This window comes from Falco naumanni, chromosome 2 (assembly GCF_017639655.2).
Source record: "Falco naumanni isolate bFalNau1 chromosome 2, bFalNau1.pat, whole genome shotgun sequence".
NCBI lineage: Eukaryota > Metazoa > Chordata > Aves > Falconiformes > Falconidae > Falco > Falco naumanni.
Window position 1 is genome coordinate 92,092,897 of NC_054055.1, and position 26,095 is coordinate 92,118,991.

General features: G+C 39.7%; 1 protein-coding gene across 5 annotated transcripts in view; it reads left to right on the forward strand.

Annotated features, from left to right (window-relative positions):
- SH3KBP1 (SH3 domain containing kinase binding protein 1) overlaps window positions 1-26,095 on the forward strand; it is a 234,075-nt gene that overhangs the window by 56,189 nt on the left and 151,791 nt on the right. For all 5 annotated transcript variants that reach the window (XR_005826170.1, XM_040582562.1, XM_040582564.1 and 2 more), the window contains exon 3: window positions 24,898-25,021. Coding sequence is in view for 4 of the 5 variants with exons in the window: in XM_040582562.1 (XP_040438496.1) it covers window positions 24,898-25,021 (124 nt within the window). In the remaining variant the exon portion in view is untranslated. The remainder of the gene's footprint in view (window positions 1-24,897; window positions 25,022-26,095) is intronic.

The window sequence follows — 26,095 nt, forward strand, 5'->3', positions numbered from 1 at the left end:
GGCCTCAGCTCGCCTGGGCAGCAGTCGCAGAGCTGAGATGGCACGGGAGGCTTTCTCCAAAAGTCCTGGGTGTGTAATCACACTGATGGCACATGGGAAAACTGTGTCGCTCGTCCAGATTGCTGTGCTAGGCATATTAAAGTGGTTCAGGCAGGCTAGCGTGTGGTATGTTTTTGTTCTGCTAGACTTTGAATGAAGGTAGAATTTCTGGGTGTGGTGATGTGGAAGCTACATCAGTGCAAAATATGTAGTAGGGGATGAAGACAGGGAGATAGACTATTTAACCTGCATAATTTTTCCTTAATGTTTTGTAGTCTAGCACAACATGCTACATTAGCATCACTTTTAAAAAAAGAATTAAGTTTGTAATTTGGAAGAAAATGTAGATCTATTTCTGAGTAAAGAAAACTTTATAGTATTGAAGTGTTCATATGGGCATCTTACCCAGTCTTAAGAAAAGTATTTTCATAATTTTGACAAAAATTGTATAATTCTAAAAATTTGGACTTGTCTGTTGACTTAACCAAGCCTCATTATTCTGAAGAAAACTAATTTTCCTGTCTTTGAGATAGTATAGAAAGAATCTATGATTCACCTATTAGACACGCGGCTTGGTGTTTCTGAAAATTATTCAAGAGGAGGAGGCCTACCTGAAGCAGCCTAGCGTAAACTGCGAAGGTCTCAGAAGTGATCTAGCTGAGCAGGATCTGTCAAAGATGTGATGAGTTAATAGTGAAGAACATAATAAGTGATGAAATCCATTTTCTGTTGGTTGACCTTTTAAATTATTTGACATTTCTTCTCGTGTTATTTTTAAATGAACGTTCCTTGAAGATATGATGCCAGTATCTTACTTTGTTTCACTCCACCCTCACCCATTTTTAGTTTTAGCTCCCCCTCTCCCCTCCTTTTTTATATTTTTTTAAAAGCATTTGTCAGATGGCTATGTGGTGTCAGGATTATGAAGCAGAAGCAGTGAGATATCCCCTGTCATGCCTCAGAGATTATTTGAAGTAGAGTAATGAGGAGGGCAGGGAGGGAAGAAACTGGAGATAATAACCTGAAATATATCTTAAGGACAGCCTGAAAGGATGGGCCATAACACTGGTATCTTCTATGCTTATTTCACAAGGGTTCTGGGAAGTGCATACAGTTAAGCAGCAGGTGATTGTCCATGTGAGATTCCTCTTCTGCCCACACTATGAGTTTTTCCTTTCTCTGTAACTAACTAACTCTGTAGCTGGTTCTATACATGGTGGTGTTTACAGCCCGCAGAGTTAAAACTCTGTCAGTAACCATGGCAGCTCCCAATGATCCCGGGTGTCTGGCAGCCTTTCACCAATTCAGCACATTTTTTAAGCTGTAGGATTGGTTCCTGGGTCTGTGTTAGCAGTTTGATTGTCCCTGCAGCTCCATTCCTAGTGCAGTAGGACAGCTTAGAGTGCATTTCCTAGTGGATTTTATTTTTTTTTCCTGTATGGAGTCTGAACCTTCATATCTGGTAGTAAAGGTTTAAACAATACATCCAAAAACTGCTGAGTGGACAAAGCCTAGCCCCAGACTTTTTGCATGAGTAGTTGCAGGTTATGGATGCCTTGAAGACCAGCAGAAGAAGAATCTCTGGAGTATTGCTTCCTCCATATTACAGCCTGGCCAGTAAAATATGGAGACTGCTGCTTCACAGACATGGCTCAGTCTGGTCCTAGAGGAACCCACTCAGTGCCTCATGGAAGAGAAGGGCAGAGCTCTCCTTTTGACTGCTACATGTATGCTTGAAGAGCTTTGGCGTGATGGAATAAGAAATTACTCTGCTGATTTTGAAAGAAAGTTTAAAAATATATGTCCTGGTTTATGGCTTACATTTCATCTGTTGTATTGCTTAAGCAGCTGGAGGAGGCAACAGCTATTAAATCTAAATGCAAAATCGCTGGTTAAAAATACATACTTGTTTTCCTTTCTTAGGCTGATCAAAGTTGCTTTCTGTGTGTAATAGAAGGGTTTGTATCTTTTCCATTTAGCACAGTGATCTTGATTTTCACTTCTTTCAACCTCACTGTGAAAAGCGGAGGGCTGTGCTGGCTTTTAAAAAGCTGTGGCAAAAGGACTGAAAATACTGAGGTAACAATCATATTTCTGCTTACGGCTTGCTTTAGTGTGGTCGTGTAATAGGACTGCCAATGCCATGGACTTGGTCTTTTGAGGTAACCAAAGAAAGTACAGCTTACTTTTTCAAATCGGTGCACATAGGTGGTGAGTGTCATCACCCCTGTGTGGAGACAGAGGTTACACTTTAAAATGAAGGAATTGATGTAGCAGTGGTCTGTCTTGTCCAGTGCCCTGTTTCCAGCACTCAGCGGTAATGAATAGTTGAGAAGAATAGGCAGCAGGCTCTTCTGAATTAACTTGTCACTGGGGTGTTTCTTGTTACCTCTCAAAATGGGAATGTGAAACTGCCTTTAAACCATTTTTTGGTTGTTTTATATATGATAACTGCATAACTGTAGAACTGCTAGTTCTGGGCTTGATGCTTTGAATGTTGAACGAGTGCCTTGATTATCTACTTCCAGTGTCTACCTTGGTGTTTGTTATAAACTGTAATTGCATTGGTTGAGTAGATAGATACATGTAATCTCTTCCATTTTTTTAATATGAAAATCGGGTTGTGATCTAATCTTGCTGACTCCTCGCTTAGTGTCTTGCTCAAGGAAAATTGTGAATTTTTAAGAAAAGAAAGTCCAAGCTCCTCTGCATTATTTAAATTGACTGTTTTCTTTGTTAAATTAGGTCTTCCAGCTAAGCTGTCAATAATCATTTAAATGTGACAGGGGAGGTGAATTTGTTAACCACGGAATTGCATTTAGTTTTCTTACTGTGAGAAATAGGACAAACCAAAATTATAATGATGGTTGGTTGTTACAATCCATAGGGTGCAGAAGGAAGACAGCATAATATCATGTCTGCCTTTTTGATTACATCACGTGGGAATCACTGAGTTGGGGTTGCCCACACCATACCTTTTAGTAACATAAACTTCTAAAATCTTGTAATTTGAATAATCATTTGTTTTCCTGAGCTGGGGGTGGGGGGGGTGGAGTTAGATCCATGTTACAGTTTGTAGGTACTATTTTACAAGTCTATTCAGAGGAGCTGCATTTCTGTTACTGAATGGGAGAAGTGCTACAGAAAGTAACAAATTACAGTAGTGATACTACGTTGAAATGTAATAATATGTTAGCATTAATTTTCCCAAGGCAAATACCTATTTGTGTCTAAGGGTGCAATATATGCTGATAGCAGAAATATAAATGTGATAAAGGTTAAAAAAAAAATTCCTGTTAAAAAAATAGTTTTCAAAGAGGGAGCTTACTGAATTGGTAAACATCGATAAGGTCTTTAACACTACTTGGCCTGCTAGAAAGTAATCTATGCCGCTCACTGTACCTCTTAAGTCCCTGTACTTTTTTTCCCCACAAGTAATCACAGAAATTATATCAGATTGAGAATACTCTATATGTAATCCTGGGAGAGAAATGTTGTGAATATGCCTCTCCTGCTTGTGCAGTACTGTGCTGTAATAGAGTTGAGCTTTCCTATATTTACGACTCAGAATCCATACGTACAAAGTTACAGATGCTCATTATTTTTCACAAGAAAAATATAGGTGCTATCTTTAACTTGCTGCTGTCACACAGTGCTGTAACTGCTGTCCTTCAGGAGCAGGGACTCAGTGTCTCAGGAAAGTGGGCAGAGGCAGAGGTGGAACAGTTTATAATTTGGCCTTGGTGATTAATTTGTCATTTATTTTCTTATATATATTTTTCTATTTATATAAAAATATACATAAATTGCAAATTTGTTCCCTTCTCCCTCAAAGTGCATGAGTTCATCAAACAATTGTAAATAATACACTGGGTTTTAGTCTACCAGTGCCCGCTGATTTATGTGTTCCTGCTGTTCTGGACCCGGTGCTTGGTTTGCCTGACTTCTGGCTCCATTAGGACATTTTGTATTTAGCAGCCTGATCTGTGTAATGACTTGATTTTCAAGGGAGAGAGTGAAGGAGTTTCTCTTTCCACAGACAGGTCTTTGACCGGAGCCAACGTCCAACCTATAGGATTGTTAATCCTGGTTTCAAAGTGTCCAGTTCTTTTTTATTACTTGGGTTTTTTTCCTCACTTTCCCTCCTCTTGAGTCTTGGCTGTTACAGGAATAGTGAGCCTCAGTGACAAACTCTTTTGCGTTTTCTTCTCAAGAGTACCACATATAATTAGGTGAAACTTGCTAGCAGGACCGTTGTAGACATGCCTGCTATTGTAGGATTTGTATTTCTTTCCCTTTCAACAGCACAGCCTCCTACTGCCATAATGCATACTTACTAGCTGGAAAGGACGTGTTATAAGGGTGCTTGTAAGACTGTGCTGTAGTGTAAGGAAATTCAGAAAGGCTGGTTTGCAGTCAGTCCCAATCACCAGCTTCCCTGGAAGCTTTCTGGCATAGTTACTCTAGCTGGGAATTTACAAAAGAGTGCCTGGACACACCAGGGAAGAAACCTGAGTAGGCTCCGTTGGATACAAGGTGCTTACTGCCTTGTACAAATGTTACGGTGTTTGAGGCTTTCTGCCCAGTATGCTAGACTGGACTCTCAGATGTTTGCATTAGGTTTTTGATCTAATTCAGCTTACCTGTTTCCTTTTAAAAACAAACAGGATTGTTTTTATTTTCTTACCCGGTAGCCTCTATAGTTTCAGAAGCTGGAAGGCAGAGTACTCTGTGGGAAGACAGAATGTCAAAGGGTTTGCTACCTGTATTGCATGTTCCTAAGTTTTCTTTTTCCCCTCATTTGTCTTCATTCCTACGCCCTACCCCACTCCCATTTTGAGGATTGGTGCACTTTTTTTGCATTTTAACCAAAACCTTCCATGCTCTCATGGCTATCCAGTTAGCAGAGCTGATTTCACTCTCTGCAGGGCACCTAGCACTAAAAGGAAAGTCGCACAGTGGGCTTTTCACCTGCTCCCGGCAAATGGGATAGATAGGAGGTGGAAGTTGGGTTATGTACAGGCTTTGGAGCTGGATCTAATGTCTTCGAGCTCTTAATTTCAAGCTGTTCGCAACAAAATCTGCTTTAGAAATGGTCATCAGCTTGATGTGGATATATTATGAACAAAACCTACATTTTCAAACCTGTATTTAAATTTTTGAGGCTTATTTTTTTCTTGACAGCGTCTGTACAAAATGTTAATGGTAAAAAAGTGTCTCATGGTGGTTTTAGTGCTTGGCTTCCTGAGATTCAGTGTTTCAGCAGGGTACGCAACCAACATAAAAGATTCTAAAGGTAATGACTTGAGGGTGTAACACTGATAAAGGTGACATCACTGCAACAGGCAAAAGTGACATCTGGCTGTGGACACATACTCTTGGGTTTCGTTTTGTTGCTTTCTCTGGCATCTGGATAGTGCAACTCTGGGCTTACTTCATCTGAATACCAAAAGGACATGTCTAATATGCTTTTCTGTTATGGAAGTCCTTTCAAATATATAAAGATAACTTTTCTTATGTAAAGTGACAGGATGACAGCTACCAAGTGGTTTTTCTTGCTACTGTTAAACCTTGTATCCCTGCTTTTTGCCCTGCAAGTAGAAGACTTCTCAACTCCTTCAGCCAGGCGCTGGCTGTTGTTACTGCCTGGTTGGAGTTACAGATGGTGCTTGTGATGTCTCTTGCTACTTCTGCTTCAGACTGGATCCCACAAGTGTGGAACCGAGTTCAACATGTTAAAATATAAATAACCGCTTCCATATTTTGTGGCATGGAAACGGGTCACTTGATGATTTTTTGATGTATCCAACAGACACCCATTCAAGCAGTAGCTAGGGAATAGGATTGAAAGATTCAGTGTTCTTTGTTTAAATAATTGAATTAAAGCATCCGCTTAATTGGTAAAGATTAGATTTATAAAATAAAGCTTACAAAATGAAAAGGAGTATAAATGAGTGTCAATTGACTACTGTCTTGCCTTGCACAGTCTCAAAAGGATTTTGCATATATGGCAATTTAGATTTTTTTTTATTCAATACACTGAACATTTATACAGTTTTATACATTTATATAAATAATTTCCTAAGACACTGCACACTGTAGAACAGTGGAATCTGGAAGATACTTTGGATCAAAATAGTTTTCAGAGCACCTTTACTTTTGGACATCTCATGTTAAAATAGGAAAATAAGTTTAAAACGTGATGTGGGAAGAGTTTGGAGGTAAAATTTAGCTGTGCTCTCCAAAGGGTATTTTAAAAGTTGCTTATATTTAGAAATGGTCTGTGAAGATTGATTCTAGTATTTTCCTCTGGTTTTATTCAGTTAACATTATTTTGTATGAAATACGTGTGTGTATATGAATTAAGAGCGCAAGACAAATAGTTGCGATAATTCTTCTGATTTAATAGAATTTTCTCCCTTGTTTTATAAATGTGCTACAAAATTTGAAGAGCTGGTAAATGTATTTAAAAGATTCTTACAAATCAGGTTTAACCAATGTTTTCATATTATTTTTTTGAAAGGTGTAATTTGTGGCCAACTGCCACAGATTTTGAGTGAATGAAAATAAATATCCAAAGACAAAGACAGAGTTACGATTTTGTGAAAAAGGAATAGTATGCTTTTCCAGTTTTTCTTGCACACTTCAGAAATCTAGGTAAATATTTTGAGGTGCCACTGATCTACCAGCAAACCTGAATAATTAAATGAAAACCAGTCTTATTTTCTGGCCTTAAAAGCATCTTTGTATAGAAAATTACTTTTGGAATTTAAATTCTCAATAGGAAGAACTTCAGAGACAAACTAAGACAAATAAGTAGATGTATAGGAGTTCCTTGAGAACTGCATATATGTATCTTGTAAATAGATTTGAATAAAAAGAAAATTGGAAGTTAAGAAAGGGAATTTTGTGTTATTGAAAACTGAACTGCTTTATTTTTCATCACTGATCACTGAAACCATCAGTGAAGCCAAACATCTGAAGACAGAGTTATGAGGTACAAGAGAACTTGAGAGAAACAAGATACTATGCCATGTGATAAAGAGGGAGAAGCTGAAATACTGTTTTTAATTACCGCTGTCTTCAGCCTTTGTTTTCTAAATGGCAAATGACTTCCTATACCATTGTCAGTGCTATTAATATGAAGGGGTGCTTGATTCTAAGGATTTGTGTAACTGTGTAAATAAATGGAAACCAGACATTCCTTTTGACCTGTGTCTATATTTAATAAATATTTAAGAATTCAGGAAACATGGAATTGAACAGTACTTGGCCAGTACAGCCCTTATAATCCAGCTTCTTTGTTTTGCTTTTTTAATGGCTTCTTCCAGTTATCGCTTGTTTATTTGAGTGGGTCTGGCCACAGGGAATGTGAGGTAAAGCTTATCTAGATGACGAAGCAAGTGATTTTATTTTTTTTCTTAAAGCATATTAAGTAATAATGATAAGTATGACTTTTAAGGATTTAATGTGCTTTAAAATTGTTGGTTTAGGAGCTTCTTGTAGCTGGTAGTATTGCAGGCCTTAGTTGATTGCCTGGTAATTACCAAACTTGTTTGATTATACTGGTTACTTCCCTCCCTGCTTTATAGATGAAGGCTCTTGCCCCAGCACTTCAGCTGTTAAAGTGGGCTCATGTGACACTTGTCGCTGCTCACACCCTGTTCAGCACTCCAGAAAAAATGAAGTCCAAAGCAAACAAACTCTTCCCTCATGCCTTGTAGTCCGTGCCACCTTAAATTTAGTGATAGCATAGATGGTAGATAATGAAATATGTGTTGAAAATACCTAGGTGTGAAAATATGTGTACCTACTTAACAAATGCAGTGAAGTAGTTACTGACTGTACAAAACTTACATAGTGGAGGGATGGAAGACATACGAAAAGTCTCCAGCAGCAAAATGTAGGATCAGCCAATTTTCTTGTAAGGACTGAAGGCAAAATGGAGGTACTGTCATAGGCACGTATGAGTTTAGTCTCCTTAAATGGGTCCTGGCTACAGCATGCCTAAGCTTGTTTTCATGGCTAGCAGGTGTACTGATCTACTGAGATATTGCCTGCCTTTCACACCTCTACATTTATCACCCCTTACAGGTTAGTGAATGTCACCTTTGCACCCAAGCACGTGTGTTGTATAGCATAGTACAGACACATCCAGACTAGTTTGTGTAGCACCAGCTCACGGCTGCCTGTCCACCTCCCCAGCTCTGTGTGGGGTTTCCTTTCAGCTGTGGACTTCAGGTTGCTTGCCAGGCCCTTGGATCTGATGGTTGCTGCTTGCTTGCTCTGCATTCATGTTCCTCTTTCTCTACCAGAACATCCTCAACAGGCCTTGTTTCTTCCCAGTCTTATACTGGGATTAAAAGAAATGACTTCTTTTATGCTTTTCGATGTAGTATGATGTTTGTTTATCCTGGTTTCCTTTTCGGAGATCTCTGTGCCAAGTCCACCACCCCCATGAATTCTGGAAGTGTCCATCACATGCCTTGTCTAGAATGGTTAGTGACTTTCCTGAAGTAGTCTGTTAGTTGATCTGTGATTGTAAATATACTGTTAAAAAAGTAGAGCACACCTGTGTTTTTCGTGTAACCTTTGTAAGTTCTGTACAGGCTAGATGGCAGAATATTGAAAAACGTAACAGTTATCTAGGAGAACCTGCACAGCAGTACTCCCATCTAGCTGGATTACAGAGGGAGAGACTGATTTCTTAAACATGTTTAGTTTCTTTTACTGATGATATTCTTTCAGGGCCTTCTTCCACAAATAGTGAGATCTTTTTTTCCCCCCCTCTTCTTTTTAGTTTCCCGTATAAGAAGAATTGGAACCGTACAACTCAAAGTTATGAGTGATATACTGAATATGAATTGTAATTTGAAGTGACTACTTACAGCACTTTAGCATAAATACTCACTTCTTCCTAATTTTTTTCTAATCAGACAAGTTTTAATAGGCCATCAAAATTAAGTTGGTTTTCTGTGTGTGTGTTTCAAGTGCTTGAATGTTTAATAAATTTTAATAGAGCCTATGGAGAGCATTTATGTACGACTATGTAGTATCTCCTAGTTATCTCCAGGTACAACTAGGAGAGGGGGACAGTGAGGGAAGTGGTTTCATGGCCTGTAACAGCTGCATTTTAAAATGCCAGTGATTCTGTATTTTCATTAATCTTTATATAGTGTGATTGGGTGATTTTTGTTATTGCTTGTCAATAGCCAACTGCTTTGTCTTCATTAATTATTACTCAGAAGCCTAACTAGATTTTGTGTTGTTTCCAAGAGGCAGAGGAAGTTATCCTCACTTAAAACACCTGAAAATTTTACTGCATGATGAAGCCTGTTAAAATCAGTAGGACTACCTGTGCAAAAAGTATACTTCTTGACCTAGAGTAAAAATGTCAAGAAGGGCTCCCAATGAAAACAAAAGAACCAAGTGGTTTCTGTTCTAAGGTGTCAAAAGTTCATTGTAAAGGTAAAAAAACCACCCTACACCAGAACTTGAAGCTGTTTTGCAGTCAAGGAGTTTAAATACATCTGGGATATTGTATAATTTCTAGAAACTGTCAGAGTATCTGGGAGGAAGGAGTGTTGGTTTTTTGCCTTTTCAGTAAGAAATACAGTTCAGGGACAGGATGGATAGAGAATCCTCTTGTGAATTTGCCTGGGAGAAAACTACTCAGCTTTGCCTGCAACTTCTTGAGTTCAGTCTTCGTCACAAATGGAAAGATACTCCTTTCCATGAAATGAGATTCCTCCCTATTTTTTTCAAGAGATGTTTGTATTTGTATTAATTATCCAATGATTTTTCTGATGGCTTAATTTTCTCTGGTTTGTGTTTTGCATACACACACATTTATATTTTAGAGCAGAGAGCTGCTTTCAAGGCAAGCTGTTGTAGGGAAACAAAAGCTAAGTCACGTATTGTCATTTTTCTTTCTGAGAGTTGTGTAAGTCAATATTTAGCAGAATTTCAACACATAGTTTTGCATATATGTATTTGGAGACATAGCAGTTTCATAGTTAAGATTACACTAAAGTTTTGAAATGTAGGTGAGCCCTCTTCAACACGTAGGAGTAACACTCAGTGTTACTGTTCCCTCAGCCTACAGCACTCACAGACCAGGAGTGTTATCAGCTGTTCTGAAATAAATTGCTCTTTTCTTGATAAGTTGGTCAGCAAAAAGGCCAGTTAAAAAGAATTGTTAATGATTAGATCAGGGGTCCTCAAACTTTTTAACCAGGGGGCCGGCGCGCGGTTGCAGTGGCAGGCCGTCATCTGCGGCTGCTTGGTTCCCCCCCCAGCCCCCGGTGGGGGGGTCTGTAAATACCGGGGGCCGGATTGAGGACCCTGGGGGGCCACCCGCGGGCCGTAGTTTGAGGACCCCTGGATTAGATGAACAGATAGGTCTTCCTTCCTCATATAGCATTATGCAACTTTTTCCTCTTGATTCTTGTTTAAATGTAAAAGTGACAACTTACGGGTTAAGTTTTTAAATCAAAAAGTACTTAAAGTCAATCTCCATAGGAGTTTGTGGCTGCTGAAATCTTCTTGTTTCTGCTTGCTGAGTCAGTCTGCATCATCATTCAGGGATGCTCAACAAGGTGAGCAGTCAGAGGAGTTAGTCCTGGAGTTCCGATGTATCCTTACATATGGCCAAACTGCACCACTTCTTCAGCCTTGATGACTCCTATGCACCTACTGTCTGCTTGCTTTCTTTTAACTCTCATCTTCAAACTTACCTTTCCCCTCAGCAGAACTATATATTTAGTACTTTTCTTTCACCTCTATGTTATTTCTGAAGCTGGAATTTTAATAGCAGTGAGCCTCATGCATACTGGTCTCACATGTCCTGTTGGGAAACACCGTAAAATGGCTGTTGCTACTTGGAAGGAGACTTATCCAAACAAAGATCATACTTTCTCATGTAACACTTCTTATCTGTAAACAGGAATCCTGCTGAGTGTGCTAGGCAGATACACATCGGTTTTTCTCGTGGAGACTTGACCATAATATATTCTTAAGTTGTTGGGTTTTTTTTTCCTTTTAATACAAGACAATGAGTCTGTGTGGCTCTGATATCCGTGAAAGTTTGTTTGAAGTTTCATGCTGGCTGAATAAACATTAGGTTGAGAAACTCCAAAAGTAGTTTCAGTGTGATGCATTACTTCAAAGGTAACATGCCAATCTCTTTTGCAAACACCGAGTAATTACAGGATTGAGTAATTTGAGGTAAGAATCATGGTCACCAAATCTTCTCCTATCTGACATGCTAGGGTGCACCTCTCCTTCAAGTACCAGCGGCATATCAAGCTCTCTCAGGCAGCTGTAGCACTCACCGCACCTTTCTTAGTCTTGAGCAACACTCTTTGCTCTTCTGGATCAGTGTTGAGCATGGTTATTTCTACTGTTTGCATTCTGTATACCTCTTCTCCTTTGGGTAAGACCGAAGTATGGAAGGTTGTTCTGCTTGAATAGATCTCCTTTTGCCTGCCTGTTCCTTTTTCACAGCTATAAAAGAGCAGACAGAACATATGAAGGGCCTAGAGGTTCTACCATGAAACACACTGTCCGGAGACCTCCACTCCACGAAGAGAAAGTCTGAAGTGTAGAGGACAGCCACTGCATTTCTGTATGTCAGTCAGGGAACATTTGAGACCTGTTGTTTAAAGTTTGGGTCAATTTTCCCAGCTCTTAAGACTTTATGAATAGGGCTATCTTTTCTAAATATCAAGTCTTTAAGATTAAGTCTAATGCCTCCAAAGAAACATGTGACCTACTTTTTATAAAGGGATTTCCATGGTTCCAGGACATCTTTTAACGGGGATTATTAAAATTCTTGCTCTGAATCTTTTCAGTTCCATATCTCTTAACACACAGACACACACACACGCACCCACACACACACACCGCCTTTATTTTTCTGTCTTCTTTTTTCTTCTTCCTAAAAAATTACCTCTTCAATCTTTGGAGTAAACTTTTGCATACCAGGCATATTGGAAAGGGAACCACCACTGGAGATGAGCATATTGGCAACACACTGGAACTCAGAAGGCTGTACTAGGCAAAAAGGAATTCACAGGGTGTATGGCCCCATTCCAAACTCACATGAATTAACTGTACCTGCTGTAATGTTTGCAGGAAGCAAGGTCAGATTAAGAAGGAAAATAATTAAATAACAAATTTTGCTTGACAGCTGCAAGGGTTGTAAGACTTGAGGAATGTGGCTGTCAGAAGTGCTGAGGAGCTGTCTTTACCATCAGTTTCTTCTTGAAATTGTTGGTCTTTAGCACCAGGAAAAATGGGATTCATAATACATTTTCCTGTGAATCTGTGGCAGGTGGATGCCAGCAATATTTATGAAGAGACCTCTAGCCCTAAACTGTCAGACTGCCGAAGGAAGAGTGTTAAATTCTAATCTCTGATTTACAAGTCTGGCAGTGCATACTGTTCACATGGTATGTGATTTGAATAATGATGTGTCTACTCCTGATCTCATTAACCCTGATTTAATCCAGGATCTTATTTCATTAATGCCTGCTAGCTTTCATACAACTGGTTACGCAAACAAACAAAACCCTAAAAATCCTGTAACACTGTAACTATCTTTCCAGGTATGTGTTTTCATGAGCGCTTCTTTTTTGGAAGAAGTTTCAGCTTGTCTGACGGAACTCTTAAAATACTGATGCATCTTCAGGAATCTCAACTTTAATTTTACATGCAGTGGAGCTGCTCAACACTTGCCCTGTCTGCATAGGTTCAGTGGACTTCTCTGCGTAACCTTTGTAGCTGTATGCTGCAGAGGGTTGAGTAATTGGGTTGATTTAATAGAGTAGCATGTATTTGAAGACAGGTCTATCAAAGAGTGATAAGAATCTCTGCAATTTACTCAGACCTTTTTATGGCACAGTTCTTCGTTCTGTAATGTAGAATTATGTTATTAAAGACTTATGTATGAATTTGCATAATTTTCCCTGGATTGTTAATTGGAAAGAAAAATGGCTATTCGGACCATCACCAGTTTTTTTTTTAATTGTGGTTAAAATGAAAATTTTGAATTCTGTGCAGCTATATTTTCTGTATTTCCTGTGTTTTCTGTAGTGCAGTGACATTCATTCAGTTTTTTTGGTTTTGTTTCTTTTTAGCTGTACAGCGTATAATTTAGAGAAGATAAATGCTTTCATAAAAAATTCTTCCATATGATTTTAAACAAAGAGTGCAAGGTACTACATGAATCATTTCATGTTCTCATTAAAAAGGCCTGCTGCTAAGGATCATCCGGTGTGTAACGGGATTCTGTGTAAAGGATTTATGCTACGTCGTCTCTCTCTGAACCTCGCTGTGTTATAGAGATAGTTTATCTGTTTATCAAACACACTGCAATTTGTGATAATGTCTCCCATTGCATTTTTTCTCAGAATATATGTTGTCTCTTTTTCTATATTGGTCATCTACTTCAAATTCTATGGTTATGAGAACGAACAAAGACACAGCCCTGGAAATTCATGGATTCAAGTAGTCTCTTGTATGTTTTATCAGCTTCGCTTTATGTGGTATTATGCATAGCACTTTTTATACTAACAGCAGAAATATTTCTGCTACAGGAAATATCCATTTATCACCCTCTAAAACTGTAGTCTGTTCCAGCAGGTTTTTTTAATATGGCCAGGTGCCTGTGGGGGGCAACTATTACTTGCTAATTTCTGCTAATTAATGCTAAATTCTGGTGTAGCTCACTCTGCTCTAAGAAATGAGGAACAACACTGCACTTTCAAGCAAAGTAATAATGCTTCTAATAGTTGGATGAAAATAGTATGTGAGAAGAAACTTAATTACAACCTGAATTAATTTTTTCTGTTAAAAAGTGAAATTGTTTGAATGATTTCACTCTGTTGGAGCTGAGCGACTGAGGAGAAGCTGGCTGAGAAGCACCTTTTGTGCCTCCCTGCAGTTCCTTGTCTGTATTCGCAGATGCAGGGAGGAGCATACATGTGTCTCTAAGCACCTGCACAGGTGCGTGTGTATGTACACGTGTTGAGACCATTGGGCAGCTGAAACACATATAAACTGTACTGTGCTGTTGCCAAACACAGGAGAAAGCAGGAGATGCAGCTGATGAAAGCCTGGCTGGTCATCCATTGTTGGGAACGTTATGGAGGGTGATAGAGGAGGAGGTGGAGGACACCAGTTAAAGAGGCTGGTTTTAAAGAGCCAAGCACTTCTGCAGCAGTGCTTCTTGTCTTGAACCTTGCTACTTGCATATGTTGCTAAATATGTAAAGCAGAAGAAATTCTCAGCCCCAGATTAAAACTGAGGAGTGTGTTCTGCAGGGGTTCACTGACGGGTGCTAGCAGGCAGCTGGATGGCTCTATGAAATAAGGAGATCACTTCCAGTCCACCTGCGGGTTACGGAACCTGTTGCTGTACAGTGGGATTCTCTGTAAGTCTTCAGAAATGCAAAGCCTGTATCAGCCTTGCAACTTGTCCACTTTCATTTTTAGAGTCTTAGGGTCACCATCTCACAAGTGCCTTGCACATGGGTGGTGGGACTGCGTGTCCCTGTTCTGGTGTCAAGGTGACAAGTTCTGTTTTCCTCACCTCTAATAAATTTATAACCAGCTTCTGCTTTTGTACTTCCCATCTGCCTGGGGAACCTGCACATAAAGTTCCACAAATTTACTTGCTGTCTTTCAAAGGCTTCCTTAAAGGTGTCTTGTTAAAGCGCTTAGAAGATGCTGCTAAGGGCTTATGCACCTGGCCCATGGTGATCACTTCTGCTTCTTCATGCTTCCTGCCATCTGCTCTTTCTGTTAATCAGTTACACTTTTTCTTACACCTAGATTGTGACATCTCAGAGAAAGGTACTGTCATTTTTTCTGACACCATGGTGTGGGATCCATAGGTGCTGTTAGAGTATCTGCCAGAGAGGAGATCAGGAGCAGAGCATCAGTCCTGGATCACTTTCCCCTCCTCAGCATCCCCAGTGTTGGGGTCAGGATCAGTTTAATGGCTTGGAACAGCATTCAGCACCCAGCGTAGCTTCTTTTTCCTATTGGCCTTTCATTATTGCTCTAATTATTGTTTTCAGCCTTGGTCCATTAAGTGCATTAAGATACAATGAATCGCTTGTCCTGGTGGTAGCGAAGCTAATCACTGCTGTAGCCATGCACATCTGTAAAACCTGAACTACAATGAGCAGATAGTATATTGGTTTTTTCCGCTTGGCTTCTACTGATACAATCGGTGTTACGTGTTTGGTACACTTTTTATAAAAACTTTTCTTACTATTGTATTCCTTGCTGTTTCTCATCATCTCTTTTTTACCCTTCTCCTTTCTTTTATTCTTTTGTTTCTTTTTTTTTTTGGTAATTAAAAAAAAATTATGTAGGTGAATATGAGCTGTCTCCTTTTAAACTGGAGAATGCGGTCTGAGGCTAAGGGCACAGAACAAGATTTTCTTGACCTGAATGGATGCAGGAAAGCAATGTTCACATAAAAAAAGAGCTGAAAGATTGCATAAGACTTAAGAAATCTGAGAGTTCTGTCAATTTCATTATAAAACATGCACTCAGCTTTCTAAAAGCACAAAGCTTTCTACATATGCAAGACTGCATATCCTGTCCAGAAGACCTTTTATTATCAGGATGTACAAAAGATTTAACAAAGCTGTATCAAAAAAGGAAGAATGTGGAGATTCCATAAAAAGAGAAGCTTCATTTTGCTGGGCATTGCTTGCTGTGTAGGAGAGGAACAGTGGAATTCAGCTGTGGCAGAGTGCGGCCTCCTCAGAGCTGGGGTAGGGCGGGCATTGTAGCACGGGCATCTCAGGCTGGAGTAAACAGGGAACGTTCAGACACAGGTGTTACAGAGGAGTTACCCGCAGGTTAAGCAGGAGCTAGTTGCGTTGTGCCTCCAGTGGCACAGTATTTTTGCAGTTAACGTCGAATACAGTGGATGTAAGAGGTAATTTTCTTTCATAACAACTGTTGCTTTGTCGTTTCATAGTAATTTTGATTGTTGCAAGTTGTTTGTGCTAAATCCAAAGTACTCATTTTTTACATGGATGCGCTCATGTGACGCAATGCATTCTCCCAAATGTTTGAGATACTCTATATTAAGTAAAGTTTAGAAATAAAATTAATATTTAAATGCTGCAAGAACAATGCATGTGACAGATGTGCTGCTGAAGCCTTTTCTTATGGCTATGTAATGAATTGATGACTGTGCAGGCTAGGTTCTAGGCAAGTGCAGTAAATAGCTGAGCAGCGCCCTGACGAAAGCCCGTCCGCCTGAGAAGCAGGGGCAGCTCTCTGCGCTTACCTGAGCAGCCATGCAGGCTGCACCTCGGACTGTACGTGGGTGGTGTTCAGGAGTTTATTTGCACTGGGAGAGAGCAAACCAGGAGATTGCATCTTTTTTTTATGTAACACAATAGGGAAAAAAGGGAGGGTATGGCACATCAGAGCCTTCATCCTTGAAGTATGTTTTGCATACTTTACAAAAAAGCAAAATACAAAATATTTTTTTTTACAAAATGTTTTTGTAAATATTTTACAAAATACTTTGTATATTACAAAATGCAAAATAAAAAACAAATACAAAAGCAGTGCTTTGTTCTGCATACTGCTACTGTTACTGCTGGAACGGACACCCCGTTCAGCATGTAAAACTCGGTGAACAAATAATGCTTTTCTCTATCAAGCTGTAAATCAGATAGAAGTCATGTGAGCCACAGAAATAGACTTGATTTTGAAGGCTGGATACTGAAACCATAGAACTCTTTGAGAGAGGCTTAGGAGGCTTTGATTTAGAAATAACCCCAGAACTAGGCAGTACTAGCACAAACCAGGAGGCTCATGCTGTAACCTTCTTTTTTTCCCAAAGATTATGTCACATGCCTGACAGGGAGTTGGGAACATGTTTCCTATGAACTTGGGATAAGCTGATAGTGAATGACCAGAGAGGATGTGGAATCCTGCAGTAGTGAAACAGGAGCGTAACTTTTGCTGTGACCTCATATGACGTGTGCAATAGCAGTATGGGATCTGTGCAGCTGTTAGAAGCCGGGGGTCGCTGCTGGGGAGGGACAATCTCCAAGCTGTCCTTCCCACTGTCCTTGCTGACAGAGCCACTGATACGTGTCTTCTGTCATGACCAGCTAATTGAGAGATCTCAGTCTTGATTGTGTTGCTTGAAGGTACTGTGTTCTCCCTCTGCGTCTTAGAGCTGGTATTGCCCTAGAAAGAAGAAACCAAAGACTAGTGAAGCTCAGATGATGCAGAATCCAGGAAAATAAAAACTAGGTGGTTTCTTTACTGTGTCTGAAATGTTACCTTGCTTTCTATGGCGTTTAAGGTTAGTGCTGTGAAGGCATACTGGATTTCAGTGCTGCCACCATCTTACTGGTTAAAAACAGTTTTCAGATTGATGCTAGTTCAGTTGCTGGGAAGGTTTGTTCCAACCTCACTGCCAGGTATGTTGTTTATTTCATAGTAGAACTACAAGAGTCTTGCCAATATCAGAGTTGCAGTTATATCTAAGCACATTTGTAATTATTCAATAACTCTTAACTAGTTTTAGTGAAAATGTCCCAGGAAATGACTCAGGAGAACTAAATATTGCATTGATATACTCTGCAGCAGTTATATTTTGAGGTTTTAATATACACAGATAATTGAATTCATATATTGTTTGAAGTTGCAAACATTGTTTGCAGGAAATGATGGCATTTTTCTCTTGTAATGTAAAGTATGATTCCTGAGAAAAGAGATTAAAGGAAAAGCCTTCTCTATCTCAGAGGGGTCAAAGTGCCCCTGGCATTTCCATTGTCATCTTTTGATAATTCAAATGTGTTGTGTGGTTTCCCCCTCGCTGCATGTGATTCTGGGTTCTTATCCTTGCTCCCATATTTGGCTTCAAGCAGTGTACGAGCTGTAGATTTTTGAATTGTGAAAGCTTCATTATTTCTCAGGTTTTAACTCTTTGAGTATGCATGTGTCTTGCTTTCAAAAAGCTTTGATTTTGATTAAAATCCTTGCTTCCAGTATGCAAGAACTGTTTTCCCCTCTGCACATGGAAGCCATATATAAATCACCTAGCAGTCTAATAGTGATTTTTCTCATAATTTTTCATGACTTCCAACAACTATGTGGTTTGAAGTGTTGGCTGAGCATTTCATACTTGCAGCAGCACAGAATAGCCTATCATTGCGTTTACAGTCATGGCAGGTGTTGCAGCAATTTCCTCAAATGTTTAAAGCTGAATTTCCTGTAAAGGTCAGAACTGCTAGAGTTAAAAAAATCTTGAAACTTTGATGTAGTGAAAATGGAGGAAGTTCTTGTACTTTCCTTCAGACTTGGTAACGGATGCTAACTTACTTTTGTGGCTGACCTAATTCAAGCATTTGCTATAAATTAAAGGAAGCTTTGTGATAGATGAGTGGAAACTTCAGTATTTAGACATACAGATAGAATAGACTTTTTCCTTGAAAGGTAAGGAATGATGAACTTCTGAAAACAAAGCTAGATCTTACAAACAACGGTAGAAAAGTGGCAGGTGAGGCAAAGACCTTTCTCTTTGAAAACCATTAACCACTCTCTCCAGCTCTACAAGTTATATGTCTTGTCAATAAGTAACAGTTTTTGACTTAAGAAAGATGAAAGATGCTTAATTTCTGGATTTTATAGGATGAAATAGCCATTTAATAGGGTACAAGTACACTTGAATATGTTGTATTTTGCTATGTGATGGAGTTCTGTCACATTACATAATTTGTTGTTAGTTAATATTCTGTCACATTGTAAAGCCCACAAGCTCATGGGAATTGTCTTACAAATTTTCTGTGGCTCATACTGATGTAGGGCTGGATTAGAGAAGATCCAAGCAAAACCAGCTCAAGTATTGTCTAGGATTTTATGTTTCTTTGGAGAAAACATATTTGAAAGTTTGCTAGTAGAAAACAATGTTTTCATGGTGATTTGGCTATTGGCATCTATACAGTATGGTTAAAGCCTAGTTATAAAAAAATGAACTTTTTTAGATATTATAAGGGCATACAAAGTGTAAGGGTCTTTGGAGTACTCTAAAATATGTCTATGTCCCCGTAATACCTTTGAGATTGTAATATTTCATCAAATTGGGCTTGAAGTTTATTTTTAAAGTTCACAGGGACTTTTTTTTTTTCAGAATTTCTCAGATCGAGGATGCCTCTTCCCAGTAAGAACTGCTTATCATATAGCAATCACTCTGAAACCCACATACACCGGAGGTGGAAACTGTCTTAAAGTTTGTGGCATCAAGAGGGCCTGGTTTAGATTTAGTGGTTGAAATGTGAGGTTATTTACTTAAGGGCTGGGTTCCCAAGGCATAGCCCCTTGAAAATGCTAATAACGTGCAATTATCTTTGTGTGGGCTAGGAAAAAATGCAGCATTTTGACCCATGAAATTTATACCGGGCACTGCCCCACAGCCAAGTATCAAATAGTACCAAAGATGAAGTTTAGAGATATTTTTGAAGCGGTTAGCACTGTGAAAGCTTACCTCTTTGCAGGTGGCTGTGTAAGCGAGACGGCACCTCATTCTGCAGAAACATCTGAGTGTCAGAGGGGTGGTGGGGTGAATATCCAAGTGCTGCACTGGGGATTCCTTTGAGGCCCTTCTCCTGAGGCTGTGTGTGGGGCACTCCATGGACATTTGTCTTGTGAATTCTGGTTCTGGAAAGGGCTTTCTAGGTCGCTGAGTCTGGTCTGACCAGTGTCACCACAGGGATTTCTAGTGAAGGTGCTCACACCGTGTCCTTTTGAGGAGACTCGGCATGCCACAGATGTCCTGCGTTTCCTCTCCAGTCCCCCTTGTCCTACTCAAGAGCAGGCTTGAGTGAGTGGTGGTTGTATCTGATCAGGGTGTGAGTATATTTGCTGTAGTCAAAATACCACCAGAAAAAAAAGTGCATGAATCCTAGTCAGGATGTACACTGAAGTCCTTGCTGGGCAGACAGCTAATTCTAGGTTGATGTTTTCCAGTATTTTAGAGCAGTATAATGTAGTAAAGTCTCTTATCTTTCTTGTTTCTCCTCTCTTTTCATGCACAAGCTTCAAGAAACAACGGTTCCTGAGCTCACAATTGGATCCTTAGTTTCTGTTCATCCTCCTTTAGCATTTAAATTCAGCTGTTCTTGAACTACTCATGGTAGATTGGGGACTTCTGTCCTAAGTGAAAGTTTGCTTTCTACTTCCTTGTGTACATGGAATTTCTTCTTTAACAGAAAATAGTATCTGCGAACTTCAGCTTGAAACCAAAACCAGAAATGGATTTTGTCATACACTCGGGAAGGGTCCCAAAAGCCACCTTTGGTACACATGGGTTTGGAAGCTCATTTGCCTTCTCCTTCCTCATATCGCAGGCTTCTGCCTCACGCAAATCTAGAATGAGTGGGTTATGTAGAAAGATTTCTTTAACCATTACTAATGGAATATCAAGCTTTTAGGGCCATTGTAGTTGCATCATTTACCAAATACGCAAGGTAGTCATGTTCAATGTCATGCAAGCTGCTCTAGGAGAAACTGCTTTAGCAGGGGATTGGGTTAGATGATCTCCAGAGGTCCCTTCTGACCCTGACCATTCTGTGATTTTTTTGTGGTGAAATAAAGTGAGCTGGCTTGGTATACCTATGTGGCCAGAGTTGTTTGGGGTTTTTTTCACTCCGTTTTTGAGGTGTAAATGCAGTTTTCAGTAAGATGATGTAGTTCTTTAGAGTAATAACCTATTTTTTACAGCAGGTACAAGTGGGGATAGATATAAAGGGCTATGTCAATATTCCTGTATTTAACAGAACTAAGGTCCCTTTCTTTGTCCTGATTTTGAAGCATAGCTCAACCCTCATGGCAAAATCCTCTGTCCTGTCCTCCCTCTGTGAGCTTGCCTTTTCCACGTTGCCTGTTGGGAACAGTCTGTGTGCTGGATTATTCGCTGAGCCATGCCCAGGCATGGCATGGGAGAGGGCCAGGTAACATGGATTGGGAGGTGTGTTAGCAGTGAGACAGACAGTCATAGGGCCAGTTTTCTGGCTCTGTTTGGGCCACAGCTGAAGCAAAATCTTGAAATCCTAAGGTCCCCAAGGGTAAGCAGTATAGAAGACAGTGCTGATGCAGAAACACCGTACTGGAGAGAGGACTGAGGGCAGAAGATGTAATATGGGCACTAATGTTCGCCGCTGGCTGCAGCAGTGAGGCTGTTTAAGGTGTGAGGCTTTTGTTTGGTTTTGTTTGTATGTTTTAAAGTCTTCTGCTGTAGACTAAGACCAGGAATTGAAAAGTTGCGTAAGTGGCTTAAAGCTGGCATAACTTCGGTACTGCAGAATGTGTGCTAAGCTGCTTAGATATGGGCGTCCCATGGGGTATTGCTAAGTATAAGTAGGTTTCTGATAAGATTTTGGCTTAGTAGGGTCGGATTGGCTTTTGCTTGATTTCTGTTTCGCTGTTTAGAGAATTCACCACTTTTCCTTTTGGTTCCTTCCTGGATCTGTAATTTCAGGCTGCTGCGGTTGATCACCTGCCATGTTACTGTGGGCAATAGATATGAAAAATTATGACCCTTTTCATGAGCATCAAAGGAAACAGTGATGAAAAGTAGCCCAAATCGGTACTAGAAAGGCAATCGTTGGGCTATTTTGGTGACTGCAAGGTGCTGTACCTTCTGTATGAATTTTGGCTTAGTGGACATGTGGCTATGTCTGTCTTTCTTTTTTCTGTGAATACCAGACAAGAAAGGAAGTGTAAGACTTCCCACCCTACAAACAAATGCCAGTGTTTGGTAGTTGGCTTGCTGTATTCCTGTTTGGTTTTTTTTCAGGCGTCAAACAAGCCTTCCTCAAAAAAGCTGTCAGCAGCAGCAAAGGCAGCAGTGTCATTTGTCTGAGGCTTGAGGGTGCAGCAGCACTTTCTGTTATAGCAGTTTTCTCTGTCACTTTTGAAGTTGCAAATAGGATTTTAAAAATTTTGAAAATCATACTATTGTCTCAAAATCTGTGAGTTGAGAATTTAATTAAATTTTGACATAAAGAATAGAAAATAACACCCTAATGACACAAAAGAAGCAAGTTCTGGCAATATGGGGTCTTCTATAGGCTCTTATCTTGTGGTCCTGTTCACATGAGAGTGCTGCTTGACTCAGTCAGATTCAGTTTAAGCTGTAGATAATTTTTTAATACACTGAGTTTGTCACCTAGCTGCAAAATAAATTTAAAGCTTCAATACAAGAGGCTTTGGGTAGACTCATTTATTACCTATTTTAATTTTTAAGGCTGTGAAAAAAAGCTTGTGGAACAATACATGTATTAGTCCGGTCCATTTTTTAAGAAAGTGATATAAGAATTTCTTCTAAATACATGCAGTGGTTCTGAATTATCATGTGGTTGGTTCCTTTCTATACAGGAACTGTGCAATGTTTCTTCTAACAACAGCAGCATCTATCACACACGAATTCACCTTTTGTGTACATGTTCATTCACATTCGTTATTTCAATTGTGATGGTTACTGTGATGAGTTAATTTTAGGTACTACTTTACCTGTGTGATGGCACTAGATAAAAGATTTATTGTACCCTGGGTGGGCAGCAGTTTATAAAACTCTAATCTCTGCTAATGGAATACCGATACACAGTAAATGCCTTGTGCAGCTACAGAAGACTGTATTAATGTTGTGTAGGTAATAGTTCAGCTTTGAAATAGCAGTTGGACTAGGGAAGTAAAATGTTAAAAAAACAATTACAAAATTCATGTTTAAAGTGCAACTTACAGAGAGTGACTTGGAAATTCTTGTTTTGCTTGATGCTCCTCTCATATAACTGGTTCAGAAACTTCAAATAGAAATTTGCTTGCTATGATTTAGTGCTCATGTCTGAGATGCTGGAAAGCTAAATAAGATCTGAAGTATTTCCTGTGTATGGTACATGGCTACTGCATTGGGATATAGAAAAGGGCAGTGAATGTGCGAGAGTTCAAAGTGAGGAGGGAGGGGAAGAATTTGTCCAAAGCCATCTCCTGTCCCTGATGCCTACTCAGTGTAGAAGATCTCATCAAATTTGCAGATGACACCAAACTGTGGGAGCAGCTGATGTGCTTGCAGGGCTGCAGTTCAGAGGGACCCAGACAGGAACCTTATGAAATCCAGCAAGGGCAGATACCAGTTCTGTCCCTGGGAATGAAGAATTACTGGCAGACGTACAGGGTGGGGCCTGATGGGTTTGGGAGCAACTCTGCTGAAAAGGATCTGTGGGTCCTGGTGGGCAGAAAGCGAAACATGAGCCAGTCTTGTACCCTGGAGTCAAACAGAGTCAACAGCATCCTGGGCTGCATTAATAGCCTGCAGACTGGGGGAAGTGGTAATCTTCCGTTACGTGGCACTTGTTAGTCCACATCTGGAATACAGCATCCCATTTTGTAGACGGGATGTGGATTTTGTGTTAAAGAAAGGCATTGATGAACTGGAGTGAGTTCTGTGACTATGGGAGCTGGAGCACGTGCCCCATGAGGAGATGCTGAGGGAGGTGGGCTTGTTCAGCCTGGAGAAGAAATGGCTTTGAGGGGAGGGACCTTCTAATACATACAAGGAGGTTATCCAGAAGACAGAGCCAGGCTTTTCACAGTGCTGCCTGGTGGGGAGGACAGGAGAGAGCAGATGGGACTTGAAAAGAAAGTTTCAGGCTGGGTATAAGGAAAATTTTTTGTCACTATAAGGGCAGTCAAGCAGTGGAGCAGGTTGCAGCCTCTGTCTTTGGAGGTTTTTAAGACACAGCTGGGAAAACAGCCTTGAACAGCTTGGTCTGATCCCAGAGATGGCCCTACTTTGAGCCAGAGATTGGAGTAGAGACCTCCTGCTTAGTAGGTCCCTCCAGCCCAAGTGGCTCTGTGATCCTGACCTTGAACAAAGCTTGGAGCCAAAACTTATTTTTTTCCTTGTGTTTTTGTATATGGCTATAAGCAGTTTAACCTCTTTAGTGTGTCAGTTACCTGTCTATAAAGCGGATGTAATGCTACTTGTCTACCTCAGTGGTGTTTCAAGATAAGATATATGAAAGGCTATGATATTTGGGATGCTTTGGCAAAGGAGATACAGACAACAAAGCAGTTAGGTCTTTAAAATCTGCCTAAGAAGGCAATAAAGAGGTATTGTGCGTCTACTCAAGCACTAACTGTGAAGTCTTTGGAAGCTTTTTTCTGTGGGTTTACTTTCATGAACCTCCACCATATATATTTTCTCTGTGTGCTGCCAAAGAAGCCGATCACCTTAAAAGGTAGTCAACTGCAAAATGTGTTAGTGTTAGTAACGGCTCTGACAGCAGGCTCTATATATGCTGCTGCCAATTATGGTAACATTTGTCATATTTTCCTAGTTAATATTTTTCTTCTTGCTATGTTTATTGTTTCTGTGGGCTTCTCAATGGAGGGGAAGCAGGCTTAGCTGTCTTTACATCAGGAGCACTGTACCCAGTTCTGCCCTGTGCATCAAATGTGCAGCTAATTGATGGATAAACTGAGAAGTCCACCCCGCCGCCCCCTTTCAGCTTTGGTGATCTTTCGTAAGAGATTTGCAAAGCTGTCCTACAGTTTTCACACATAAGTAAGGTATTAACCTCTTTTTAAAAAGAAAAAAATAGTATCTGTTGGAAGAGTTAGCTAAAATTACTTCATTTTGTGGCTTTTCAACTCACAGAGAGTCTTTGAGGTAGCATTAGAAAAGGCAAGGGTGTATACATAGAAGTTTTAAGAAATGATGGGAGCTTGAGACTCAGAATATTCTGTAATGCCTTTTTTCAACTGTTTTTTTCTGTTTCTTCTCCCTTTCCACCTGCCTTTTCTTCTGCAGGAAATAAAGAAGGACATGAAGAAAGAAAATACTGCCAACAAACCACCAGAGAAGCCTATAAATGAAGTTTCCAATGGAAGCCCTTTACTGTTGTCTGAGACAATTATTAGAACCAACAAAAAAGGTATAGTATATGGAAGCTTAAATGCAGATTAAATCCAGACCTTTAAAAGAACAAAATGTAAACCTTCCTTGTTTCTAGAAATAAAGCTAGTGTATTTAACTGTAAAGGCATAGCAAGAATAATTTAAAAATAATTCAAAAATCTCATTGTCCTTTAGACTGGTGTATGGATGCATGTATTACATCTAATATTTCCACATTAATTTGCACAGACATCTCTTTCTTATTAAAAAAAATCCTTCCTAGATACACTTAATTAAGGGAAGCTGTGTGAGGAGATTACTGAAGCTTATTAAAGTAAGGAACTGACAGCTTGCCATGTATGGGAGGTTTTTGCACAGTGATGTCTGTCCACATCCACATATTCATGTTCTATGTGGGACAGAGACTGGTTACTGACAGAGAACTTAAAAAAACCCCAACCAACCAACCAACCAAACAAAGAAACAAAAAACTCATAGAACTTAACACATTAATTTCCTGAGAAGTGTTCTTCTGTTTCAGACTGGAATGTGTGTGCTTCATGTCTGGCTTGATTCCCAATGCAGATTCATTCCTGTGTAGGGTTCTGAGTTGCTAAAATGAAAGCCTCCAGATCTTCTGTCTCTTTCCCTAGCTCCCAGTCCTGCTCTCAGAAATATCAGAACAAACCAAAAAAATTGCAATATAGAAGCTGGATTTTTCTTTAGGTTATGTTTATGTTCCTGTTTGTTTCTGGGAGGACAATTGGCTGTGTGCAAGAGATGGGCTGTATTTTTGCCTGGGAAATTCACTGGACAGTTTCTTGCTTGCTGTTTTGTACAGAATAATCTGGTGTCATTAATCATTGCTGTAATGTAATTTCCATTTTGGCATGTCTTCTGTACTGTTAGGACTATGCATATGGAAATTTTCTTTTCCATATTACCAGCAAATGCTGTATTTGAGCTGCAGTTTAACTAGAGGTTTTAAACCTAAGGTTTGCAACTGCAAGTGAGGAAGATTTAATAATTTCTGCAAAATATATGGCTACCTTTAAGATATGAGGGTGAGTAATCATCTCTTTTGCAAGGATTGATGTCCTCTGAGAGAAAAT